At 44.5% G+C, this 12833-nt stretch overlaps 1 protein-coding gene across 4 annotated transcripts in view; it reads right to left on the bottom strand.

The window, feature by feature from the left end:
- Window positions 1-12833, bottom strand: part of LOC121286821 (protein SOGA1-like) — a 111467-nt gene that overhangs the window by 25525 nt on the left and 73109 nt on the right. For all 4 annotated transcript variants that reach the window (XM_041203877.1, XM_041203879.1, XM_041203876.1 and 1 more), the window contains one exon: window positions 11766-11933. In XM_041203877.1, the coding sequence (XP_041059811.1) occupies window positions 11766-11933 (168 nt within the window). The remainder of the gene's footprint in view (window positions 1-11765; window positions 11934-12833) is intronic.

Here is a 12833-nt window from a genome sequence, read left to right as displayed (position 1 = left end):
TGCCCCTTGGTAAACAGAAAGATGTTTTGATTTCCCTCTTTGTAAGGAGTGGCATATTTCCCAACACATCGGTTTTGGTGCGATCCAATTTTTTATTCTTAACCCCACAGCAAACTCGAGATAGGATAAACTCAAAGGATTAGTTTATTTGTACACAGTCAAAAGCGTGAAATGAGGGTTCACAACACCTCCCCCTCCCGCATTCAAATATTAAAGAAAGGGATAGAGAAAAGAAAGATTTACAGTACAAAGACCACAGAGAAAAGAAATATGGTTTCACATGGGTTCCAGAGTCCAGGGAAGTCCAATGAGGTATCCCGTCACGGAGGTTGGTGGGCTGAAAACCGATGCTGGATAATTAACATTTCTGGTGATGTTGACTTCACATGATGAAATAGGCATGCAATCAGTCCTGTAGGCGATGGTACAGAATTTCCAGTAGAAGCAGTGTAGATGGGGGCCAGATATTTCACCTGGGCAGAGCTCTTTTGATGTTAAATGGCAGATTCAGCCAAGCAGTTCATGCAAGGCAATATTACTTGTTCCACAAGAGAGAGGCCCATATCACACGACTTCCACCTCTCCACCAGGTCCTTGACAAAGGATGTGTATCCATCGTCTGGATTCCAAAGACCGTTAAATGTCTCAGCCATTAGGAATTGAAAGGAAAATCGCGGGGCCTTTGTCTTAGTAGATGAACTATCTCCTCCTGGCCAGTCTGGGTTATTCAATGCAGATGACCTTTGTACAGCTCTCTTTGAATTTGGACTGTATAGTCCACGGGAGGTTGTTAGTGGCTCCTCAGAGATAACGAGGTATGAGTTTTCCTGAAACTGCCAAGTAGCTTCTTTTGTTTGAGGTCCACAGGCAGACATGTGTTCAGCCATTTAAAAACACTTTGTTCAGTTTTAAAATTTTGGAAATAGCAATGAACATATCTATCTATATTGTTTAAAAATATATAGTGTTGAGGTCTCAGTCTTCGTGGTCTCAGAGAAAAAAAAAATACTATTTTTTAAAAATGTGGTCTTATGAAGGAAGATTAGGGGGTAAAGAAGCATACATTCATCCTCTCATTCACACTGGCACATCACGCACACAGCTAGCAGGGGAAGTGGCAGCTTCTTGCTGCACTTTTTGAGGTTTAAATCTAGGTTAATGCATCAGCAAGGACGTTGTCCTGTCCTGGGATGTGGAATGGCCATCTTCCTGTCCTGGAAAGATTCAGATCTGCCTTTATGGGAAGTCTCATTGGGGTTGGAGTTACGAATTCTTGTTTGTTGGGGATCAGACATAAGCGAAGCCATTGGCTTCAGGACTCTGCCTGTCCAGCTCCTGACTAAGTTGTCCTCTAAAGAGTCTGGGGGTTTTACAGGGTGGTCAGCACACAGGTGAGTAATGGTCCAGCTATTTGGGGCTATCTGCAGGGGAATGCCAGGTATCTCACTCTGAGTGTGCTAGGTGCTTTGATCAGAGGACTAAGCGGCTCTGTTCCAGCTTAGCTCCTCCCTGTCCACCTTGGCAACCTGTGGGTTCAGCTGTTCAAACCCAAGGACTGTGGGTATGCTGATGCTCAGGAGATTGGGGTGTTTTAATGGGACTTTGGGCTCTTTTGGAGATTCTGGTTTAGTGTCCTGCTTGGGGTGGATTTAGGTTTGCCTCCAACATTAAGGACTGACTGGCCCCTGTGTCCCGAAACAGTATAATGGGCATGCTCACATTTTGGGATGGGTAGGGCGACACTGTTCCCTGAAAGGACAAAACTCCAGAAGCTCTGGATTTTTGAATGTCTCAGACACAGTTGGTACCATGCCCTCCAAAGGATAACAAAGGGTAACATGGGTGTCTCGGCCTGCTCTGGTGCGCTACCCATTGGGCCATCCTTCGAGAGATTTCCCACATGGAACAGTTTCTGACCTACAAGCTTTCCTTGCAATTTCCAGCACTCAGGCCCGGAATGGCCTTTTTTTATTACAATCGGAACACACAGAGCCTCCAGGTGTTCTCCTTTTGGGCTGCAGGAGGACTCCTCGCAACTTCCTTTGTGTTTTCTGGTTGGGGAGCCAAATCTACCTAGAACGCCCTGCTTATCTTTTCAATGTTCATGGAAATGGTTTGGAAAGTGTTTTTTTTTAATTCAGTCTTGGGATGTGGGCTTCACTGGCTAGCCCAGCATTTATTGCCCATCCCTAATTGCTCTTGAGAAGGTGGTGGTGAGCTGCCTTCTTGAACCACTGTAGTCTCTGTGGTGTAGGTACACCCATAGTGCTGTTAGGGAGGGAGTTCCAGGATTTTGACTCAGTAACAGTGAAGGAACGGCCAATATATTTCCAAGTCAGGATGGTGAGTGGCTTGGAGGGGAACCTCCACGTGGTAGTGCTCCCATATGTCTGCTGCCTTTGTCTTTCTAGATGGTAGTAGACATGGGTTTGGAAGGTGCTGTCCAAGGAGGCTTGGTGAGTGATACATTGCTGCCATTGTGCATTAGTGGTGGAGGGAGTGAATGTTTGTGGATGGGGTGCTAATCAAGCAGGCTGCTTTGTCCTGGGTAGTGTCAAACTTCTTGAGTGTGGTTGGACTGAGTGAGGGGTGACTTGATTGAAGTATGTAAGATCCTGAACAGTCTTAGCAAGGTGCTTCCTCTTTTGGGTGCATCCAGAACTGGGGGCATGGTTTAAAAATTAGGACAGAAATGAGGAGAATATTTTTCTCTCAGAGGGTTGCATGACTTCGCAGCACTCTGCCTCAGAAGGCCGTGGAGGTGGAATCATTGAATATTTTTAAGGCGGAGGTAGAAGGTAGAGTGATTCCCTTGCCTAACAAGAATCTAAGGTTATTGGGGGTAGAGGAGAATGTGGAATTTGAAACACAAACAGATCAGCCATGAACTTAATGAATGGCCTACTTTTGCTCCTATTTCGTATGCTCCTATGCAAGTGGAGAGTATTTCCTTACACTCCTGACTTGTGCCTTGTAGATGGTGGACAGACTTTGGGGAGTCAGGTGGTGAGTTACTCACTGCAGGATTCCTAGCCTCTGACCTGCTCTTGTAGCCACAGTATTTATATGGCTAGTCCAGTTCAGTTGTTGGTCAATGGTGACCCCTAGTATGTTGATAATGGGGGATATAGCAATGGTAATGCCATTGAATGTCAAGGTTAGATTTTCTCTCATTGGAGATGGTCATTACCTGGCACTTGTGTGGCGTGAATGTTACTGGCTACATGTCAGCCCAAGCCTGGATATTGTTCAAGTCTTGCTGCATTTGGACAATGGACTGCTTCAGTATCTGAGTAGTCACGAATAATGAATATTGTGAAATCATCAGCAAACATCTCACTTCTGACCTTATGATGAAAGAAGGTCATTGATGAAGCAGCGGAAGATGGTTGAGTCTAGGGCACTATCCTAAGGAACTCAGGGTCTGCCTGAGTTTCCAGGCCAATGGGTGAGATTTTAGCTGTCTGCTGTGATGGCTGCAACCCAGGCTGTGAAAATTCTTTGCTCCTCCAAGTGGGCCCTCAGGCTGGAAGGTAAGCAGTTTTTAAATTCTCGGACAATATCAACTCCCACAATCCATTATAAGTGCGTGGGATCTTTAGGGGCCTTACCCACCATCAAACATGATTTGCTTCAGCCATTCGAACTCAAGGTAGGTTTGGGTGGGTTTCTTGCAAGCATTCTGGAATTGCTGGCGGTGTGCCTCCAGGATTAACCCCTAGGCATTTAGGATGGCAGCCTTGGTCTGCTCATAATTCATGGACACATCAGGAGTCAGCATGGCATAGACCTCTTGGGCTCTCCCTAACAGCTGCTCTTGAATTAAAAAGTCCAAATATCTGAAGGCCATTTTAGCTGTCCTGTGACTTTCTCAAAAGTGCCAAAAATGACTCCACATTATTCTCTTCAAATTTGGGATTGAATCCCACATACTCAAGGGCCTCAGAGAGTGGTTCTGGGTTAGGGAGATAGTGGGTGCTACTGGGTAGAGAGAGATTTTCCCTGCAGCTTCCAGCTGTATGGTCCCTCTTTCCCTTTGAGCTGCTAGCTCCATTTCCAATTTTTGGAGCTGGAGTTCCTCTCTCTCCTTCACTTTCTTGAAATTCTAGCCGCATTCTGAGCTTTTCCAGCTCAAATTTGGCTAGGAGAGGGAATTCAGAGTCGCAGATTCATCTACTTGTTCTATCATATAGGTGAGATCCAAATGTTCTACCAACAGCTGGATCAATTCACTTCTCTTCACTCTACTGGATAATTTTAACTGTACCTCCCTAACTACAGCTTTCAGTTACTCTGTGCTGAGGAATGCTAATGTTTCACTTTTCAGATCTCAGCGTGACCCACATCTGGGCATCAAAAGTTGTCATTTTCTTAGTGCGAGGGAAAAAGAACATGCTGTGGTAAGTTAGTGTGTTTTAAAATTCGTTCTAGCCACTGTGATTTTCCTTTTGGTTTCCAATTGGCTCTTTTATATCAGATTTGGCTCATGTCTTACTTGGACTCTGGTCAAAATCAAATGGATTATCCTGAATTTGAGCACCAAATTTCTGTTACGGACAGGAGGGGGCTTAATTTAAGCAGCACTCATTTCTCCTCACAACCAGTCTGTAAACAGGAAAACGTTTTGATTTTTTTCCCTCTTTATAAGCAGTGGCATATTTCCTAAACCCTTGGTTTTGGTACAATCCAATTTTCTATTAATAACCCCACACCAAACTCAAGATAGGATGAACTCAAAGGTTAGTTTACTTTCACACACTCAGTGTGAAAAGAGCATTTGCGATGTCTCTCTCGCAGTCAGATAGTAAAGAAAGGGATAGAAAAAAGAAAGATTTACAGTACAGAGACCATGGAGAAAAGAAATATGGGTTCGCATGGATTCCAGAGTCCAGAATCAAGTCCAATGAGGTATTCCTTCATGGAGATCAGTGGGCTGAAAATCGATGCTGGATAATTCACTTCTCTGGTGGTGTTGACTTCACATGATGAGATAGGCATGCAGAGATGAATCAATCCTGTATGGGAATGGTACAGAATTTCCAGCAGAAGCAGTGTAGACGGGGACCAGGTGTTCAAGGTGGGCAGAGGTCCTTGTCTGGGAGGCTGCTAGTTAGATGGTAAACAGCAGACTGTGCCAAGCAGTTCAGCAAGGCAATATTTCTTATTCCACAAGCCAGAAGCCCATGTCACATGATTCCCAGCTCTCCACCAGGTCTTTGACAAAGGATGTGTATCCATTGCCTGGATTCCAAAGACTGTTAAATATCTCAGCCATTAGGAATTGAAAGAAAAGTTGCAGGGCCTTTGTCTTAGCAGACAATCCATCTCCATCTGGTTAGCCTGAGTTATTAAATGCAGATTGACTTTGTACAGCCCTCTTTTATGTTGGGCTACACTGTCCACAGGTGGTCGTCAGTGGCTCCTCAGAGATAGCGAGGTGCAAGTTTTACCCAAAATGCCAAGTAGTTTATTTTGTTCAAGGGGTCACAGACAGACAGTTTCAGCCATTTAAAGGTCTTTGTTCAGTTTTAAAATTCTAGAAATAGCAATGAGCATATCTATGTATCTTTTATAAAAATATACAGTGTGAGGTCTTAGTCCTTCACACATAAAAGAACTCAACTGGATTACTAGTTCCTTAGAAAATGAAACCTGTCACTTTTATCCAGTCTGGCACATACTTGACTCTAGCCCCACACTGGCAACTCTTAACTGGCCTCTATAGTGGTCCAGTAAGACACTGTATTAAACCAGGGCAATTAGGGATGGCCAATAAATGATGCCCTGCTAGTGATATCTACATCTTGAGAGTGGACAGCAAGTATAAATATCACAAAACAGAAGAGGAGATACTTGGAACCTCTTTCATCATTGTGGAAATGCTGCGTACCATAAAACCAGACATATTAGATCCACTGGAGTTAGTAGGTAACACACTTGCCTCTGAGTCAGCAGGTTCTGGTTCAAGTCCCACTCTAAGGCTTGAGCACAAATATCAAGACTGACAACCCAGTCCAGTACTTTCAGTGCTGCATTGTTGGTAGTGCCAATTTTTTGGATGAGACATTAAGACCGAGGCCCCTTCTGCCTGCTTGGGTGAATGCTAAATATCTGAAAGCATTATATCAAATAGGAGCAGGAGAGTTGTGTGTTGTGTTTTTTATCCCTGCAACAACATCACAAAAACAGATTACCTGGTTACCACATTGTTGATCGCAGGGGTTTTGCTATGTTACCTCGGGCAGAATCTAATGCCCCCTTGGGCAAGTTCAGAGCTGGGGGTTGTGTTATCAGGCAGGAGGGTGTGGGTGGAGATCCTGCCACCTTTGCATCTCTCTTTGATTAAGTCCCGGGATGGGAAGGCTTGTGGGTAGCCCACCCATCCAGATGCCAATTGAGGCCCACTGGTGGGCAATTAATACTAACACTTAATTAGTGGCAGGAGGGAGACTTGCCATGGAGGCAGACTGCCCAGAAACCCTGTCAGGTTTCCTTGCAGCCTAGTAGTGGTGGCGGGGTTCCCTCATTCAAAGCTACATAGTGCTTAATCAAGTGATCTGGCATCAGGGTTCGGGATGGGGGTGGGGGACACTGCTAAGGGCCACATCCCTGCCTTTTCCCGCTCCTTCCCTTGCCGGTGACCCCTATCCCGCCTTCTCTTACCTTTCTCTGGGGATCCCTGGTGAAGGCCCAAACGAATTACTGGCAGTCGCTGGCCCTCCTGGTGGTGCTGCCGGTAATGGAGAGTCACCGGTCTACTGGCTGGTAGCTCTCGAGGGTGGGATTGCTGCCCTGCTGGCTGAAATCCTGCAATTAAATGACCCCCCTGGAGTCAATTAGGGAGTTAATTCCTTCAGGGCTCCCAGAGATTGGGTTGGCAGGGACATCGCCAGTTTTGGTGGCACATATTGGCCCCCACCCCTGCCGCCCTCATTAAATTTCATCCCAAGTTTCCAAAATTACTTTATTGACTGTAAAGCGCTTTGAGATGCCTGTTGGGGCGTGAGAAATGTAATATAAATGAAAGCCTTTTGTTCATTTGAGGGGACTTTCTCACACATTGACTTTAGGCAGGTGGGAAAAATCTCAGATCATACCATTGCGCTAGTGGTACTTAGAGGTTTGGAGGTCATAAATGAGACCATATTTTATATTAATCATCCAAAGGGCATGTACCAACCTCTCAGAATTTTGATCAGTGTTACAAAATGGGATTTGTCAAACTGTTTCAATGGCCTCTTATCTCTAAAGAACTGTCCCCTACCCTGAAGCCTCAATCAAGATTCATCTTCAGTAATAGCCTCTGGTAGGGCTGGGAAGTGTTCTCCCGAAGTTCAAGCTTGGTGTCTCTTCCAATGATAATCATACCTGTCCAAACTTGAACTACAGTACTGGAAAGACTAATCATCTAGGGGGTAATTTTCCAAGTTCACAATAAAGGACAGGCACAACCTTGACTGATTGTGCATATCAAGACACACAACTTTTAAAAAGCTTTAAAGCAAGCTTCCTGATCCTGCAACATTGAATGGTACAGAAACCAGTACTTCAATCATTAACAAAAATGAAGTCCTACACAGGTGCCGAAACATCATGACAATCTAACAAACTGTAAATTCAGCACCATAAATGAAACTGTTAATCAATAATCTAAGTATGAAAATGTGGAAAGGTCACCCAATGTTAAAAAGCTTGTAAGATGATGAAGAATACAAAACATTCTGACCCTCAATGCACACCAGTAGAGGCTCCAAAATATAGGTAATGCATTCTAATTAAGTGGTTTCATTCACTCTTTCAGTTAATCTGGTAAGAACCTATTATACAGTTGTGATCCCAACTCGCCTCTACATGAAAGCCGACTTTAATTGTGTCACCATGTTAAAGACTTTGATAAGCTTCACCTATGCCAACTCAGATCCATCAAACATGTAAGTTGCAGGACTATGTTACTAATTACAAAGTGCTTAAATATGGAAAAGCAAACAACGTTGTGACAACTCTAGTAAAAACACTGTCAAATTAATGATTTAGGCTTTGGAATCAGTAACACAATTTCTAAATTTGTGAATGACAGCAAATTCGGAGGGGTTGTCAACATCGAGGAGCTCTGTAACAAATTACAAGATGACATTGATCAGCTTGCAACTACGTGTATATGGATCCCGTAGCATGCTTGGGTTGTGTGCCAGTATATATTCAAGTGCCACCATCTGCTCAGTACAGCTATGCTTTCATAGGTATACTTACATTCAATGACATAGAATATACAGCACAGAAATAGGCCATTTGGCCTAACCAGTTTTAACTCTATCAACTGAAATTAAATATATACAGGTGGAAGGCATTGATTGGATAGTTACTTGAGCACGTATAAAGAGACACTGCCCGTCTGAACTGACCCCTGTTCAGATGGAATTTCACATTGGTCTCAAGCCCCAACACCTCCCTCAGGAACGTTGGCCATACAATTTGAGCCATGTCGCGGAAATTCCCTCTGTGCCTTTCCATTCTGCACAGAGGGGTTTCCTACATGGGCTGCTGCTACACATCCTTCACTTGCTCAGCCTCATCAACTGTCTGGACATGCTGCGGCATTCCATTCTACCATCCAGCGGTGATCCTCAGTGGAGGGCTCTCTATGTGAGAGTCCTTCCCTTTTCTAGTGGGGACCTGGTGTGGAGGGTGCTGCATGTAGCAGTACTGTACAGTCGTAGGTTAAGGTGACTCACGGACTCCCAGCCTGCCTGTATTTCCTGTGGTCTTTAAGAGTCCGTTACATGTTTATGTAGATTGCCAGAGGTTGCATCCCCTATTTGCTATTTGAGGCTGTTCTTCAAATTTTGGTTGCACTTCAGTCTGACGCCCCTGATCTTTGGCCACCTAGTTCAGTTTGTCTAATGTTGCAGTGCCACTTAAATTAATTTGTTAATTATTTTATTTCCTTTTTAACCGGCACTCCAAAATAGTATAAAGAGATACTGTCCACCTGAACTGACCCCCATTTGGATGGAATTTCACATCGGTCCCAAGTCCCAACACCTCCCACAGAAACCTCAGCCCCATAATTTGAACCGTCTTGCGCAAATTCCCTCCGTGCCTTTCCATTCTGCATGGAGGGCTTTCCTGCATGGGCTTCTGCTGCTGCACACCCTTCACTTCCTCACCCTCATCAGCCCCGGTGGGCTGTCCACATGGGAGTCCTCACCACAGGCATCGTGGATTTGGCACAGAGGGTGTTGCACACAGCAGTCCTGTACAATCATAAGTTAAGATGGGTCACAGACTCTCAGGCTGCCCGTACTTTCTGTGGCCTTGAGGAGTCCATATTCCATGCGGATATAGACTGCCAGAGGTTGTAGCCTCTTTTTAAGTTATTTGAAGCGGCGTGTCTTCAAATTCTGCTTGCACTTCAGTCCCACGCTCCTGACTTTTGGTCACCTGGTGTGGAGGGGGGTGGGCCGCTCGGAGGACTTCCTCATGGGTCAGCTCCTGGGCCTGGCCAAAGTGGCCATTAATAAGTCCAGGCAATGGGCCGTGTAGGGGGTTGTTAGACCTGACTGGCAGAACAGTGTGACTCAGAAGGAACAAGCCATCAGGGTAGTTTGTGCTCAGGAGCATGACATGCCATCTGAGAATGGCAGGAGCAGATGCCAGGCCACCCTGCCTTCATACCCCCACCCACCCCCATCATCAGGTGAGTTATAGAACATGGTTCATTTTTGTAAGCAGATATCTGTTCTGTGTGAGACAAATCAAAGCTGGAAGCCTTACATGCCCATGTAGTTTATCATCTGTTATGCCAGAATGTCACACAGGAAAGTCGAGAAGCAGCAGGTGGGGCAGTGGCCCATTTCAGTTACCAGGACCTCCAGCTCCTGGTCAAGGAGGTCTAGATGCAGCAGCAGATGCTATACCCAAGTGGCTGGCGCAACTTGCACACAGTCACAAAGAGGGCATAGCAAGAGATAGCATCCACCGTGAGTGCATCAAGAGACCATGTCAGACCCTGGATCCAGTGTAGGAAGAGACTCCATGACCTATGTTCCAGTAAAGTGAGTTTAGAAAAACACATTGGTCCACATTTCAGGTGTGAACCATCATTTGAACCCATGGTGGGAGACTTGGCACATACCTCCCCTATCGCATGGAGGCTTTTTGCATCCAAGCTGCTTCCATAGGTGCACACAGTAATGGGTAGAAATGTGAATGTAAACTTTGATGCACTGCTCAATTCAAAAGATTTGTCCCTGGTGGCACTATATAATAGTGTAACAGCACTCTGTCTGTTGCATTTGCAGGTAAAGAGGGCCCACAATGCCAGGGAGATGGCCTGGACTGGGTTCACACGGCTACAGGCGATTAGATACATTGAGGAAGCAGCCATGAAAGATAGTGAGGGTGCCCTCCCAACTCACTGTTGGAGATGGAGAATCATCGCCCATAGCAGGTGCTAAAGACAGTGGTGGAGGCACTTTGGAACATGGTGGTAATCCCGTTAGTCCAATAAGCAGCAGGGGACGTTTGTATGAGAGGGAGCGTGCAGGTTGAGTTGTATGACAAGGACACCACAATTACGGTTAAAGGCAATGGTATGTATCGGAGCATGGTTTTATAATGTCAAAGGCTAAATATAAGTACTCCTTTTTTTGCTTTGCACAGGTCCCATTAGCACTTGCTCATCAACATCCCCCAATACACCTTGGATGCCTCATCCCTCGACATCTGGAGGAGGAAGAGGTATTCGAGGAGGCATCATCTCCAGTTTAAAATAGATTAAGCTATTTAAAGTACAAAAATAATTTAACGTTCCTTTTACTGTATTTAACTTTAAAAGTACGGGGCTTTTTTCCAACTACAGGCATGGCAGGGCAGCTCAGTCCCGTGTTATATGCCGACTGTAACATGTGGGAAGTCCTAGATGCTCCTTGCGCTCTGACCGACCACGTGTGCAGGAAGTGCCACCAGCTGCAGCTACTTGAGCTCCAAGTTTCGGAACTTGAGCAGCAGCTGGAGCCACTGAGGTGCATCTGTGAAGCTAAGAATTTCGTGGATAGCACCTTTTTAGATGTGGTCACCCCACAGCTTACAGAAGTGCAGACAGAGAGGGAATGGGTGACCATCAGTCAGAAGAAAGGTGTCAGGCAGGTAGTCAGGGAATCCCCAGGGTGCGTCTTGCTCGAGAACCATTTTTCCGTGTTGGAAAACATTGAGTGATGGTTCCTCTGGGGAGTGCAGCCACGCTCATGGCACTGTGAGTGGCTCAGCTGCACAAGGGTGGGGAGGAAAAAGAGCCGAAGAGCAATAGGTAGGAGACTCGATAATAAGGGGAACAGACAGGCGTTTCTATGGTGGGATTTAAATGGATAATGGCACACTTCCCAAGTTCATCCATGTACATGAAGCTGTTAGTTTTAGAGTGCCCTTTTTAAGTTGAGCTCAATTCACTTGTTAGCACCATGACCTCATTTGATTTTAAAAAGGCCCCATAAGTTATTACAATTCTCAATAGTATATGTGTGAAAGTGCTCTTGATCATGGTGAAAGAAGTAACATGTTATTTTGTGTCCAACCTTGTTAATTTCCTATTATCATGGCAAAATCTCTGGTGCTTAAATAAAAGATAGAGAGCAAATGTACCATAATGCCTTTTTGATAGTAATGAGGGCACACTAGCTTTGGGACAATGAATGTAGCGAGGATGACTATGGATTTCTGCTGACACAGCAGAACTGCCTCAAATGTTGCTTTCAATTTCTGCTTACCTGTGCGATACGACTTTTAAGTTCCACCTTTTCTATCTCCCAGGCTGATTTGGCATTTGCGAACTGGAGCTGAAGATCATTTGTTCGCCTCCTTTCCTCTTTTAACTCTGTGCAGAGGTCTTTTAAAATCATTTTAATGTCTCCTACAACTCTGCTATATTCGTTTGACTGGAAAATATAGAACAAGCTTAAAATATTACACCCTGTTAAAAAAACAAAACAACCATCTTTGCTGTAACGAACGTGATCTTGGCAAAACTGACAACAATTCTGAGTCTTACAAGTACCAACTGACTGGACTATAACTGAAATATCAGTGATATTGCTACATTTTAGTTTAACAATTGTTAACATTAATAACAGCACTAGATAAAGGAGTATGCTAAAAATAGAAAGAACTGTCGCTATCAGTCTTATCTTGACAGAAATTGAACTTAACAACATGAATGCCGAGCCATGGGATTCAACTGAAGAAAGCAATGTCAAAATGGCTAAGAAGTGCTTGTGATAGGTACAACAGCAGATGAGATGAACAGATTGACTCCCACAGGAATCAATGACCAGACTTCTGCTGTTTCTATGAGGATTCCAAAATTAAATGTAAATTTGTCAAATTTGCTGACAGCATTAAAAATGAAAGGTGTAGCAGCAAAAGACAAGCAAAACAATTTGGACTGATTAAGTAAATGGTAACAAAATTTATCATCCCACCAAAGATCAGTTATCCACCAGACAGGAGTCACGTGGATTTAAAAAAAAACTATTTCATGAGATGTGGGTGTGGGTATCACTGGCAAAGCCAGCATCTGTTGCCCATCCCCAATTGCCCTTGAACCAAGTGGCTTGTTAGACTATTTCGGAGGGCAGTTAAGAGTCACCCACATTGCTGTGGGTCTGGAGTCACATGTAGGCCAGACTGGGTAAGGCCAACAGATTTCCTTTCTTAAAGGCCAACAGTGAACCAGATGGGTTTTTATGATAACCGACAATAGCTGTCATGATCAACATCACTGAAATTAGCTTTCAACTTCAGATTTTTTATTAATTACTAAATTAATTATTAATCTG

This window comes from Carcharodon carcharias, chromosome 14 (genome assembly GCF_017639515.1).
Source record: "Carcharodon carcharias isolate sCarCar2 chromosome 14, sCarCar2.pri, whole genome shotgun sequence".
Lineage (NCBI taxonomy): Eukaryota > Metazoa > Chordata > Chondrichthyes > Lamniformes > Lamnidae > Carcharodon > Carcharodon carcharias.
This window is presented reverse-complemented; position numbering and strand designations above follow the sequence as displayed.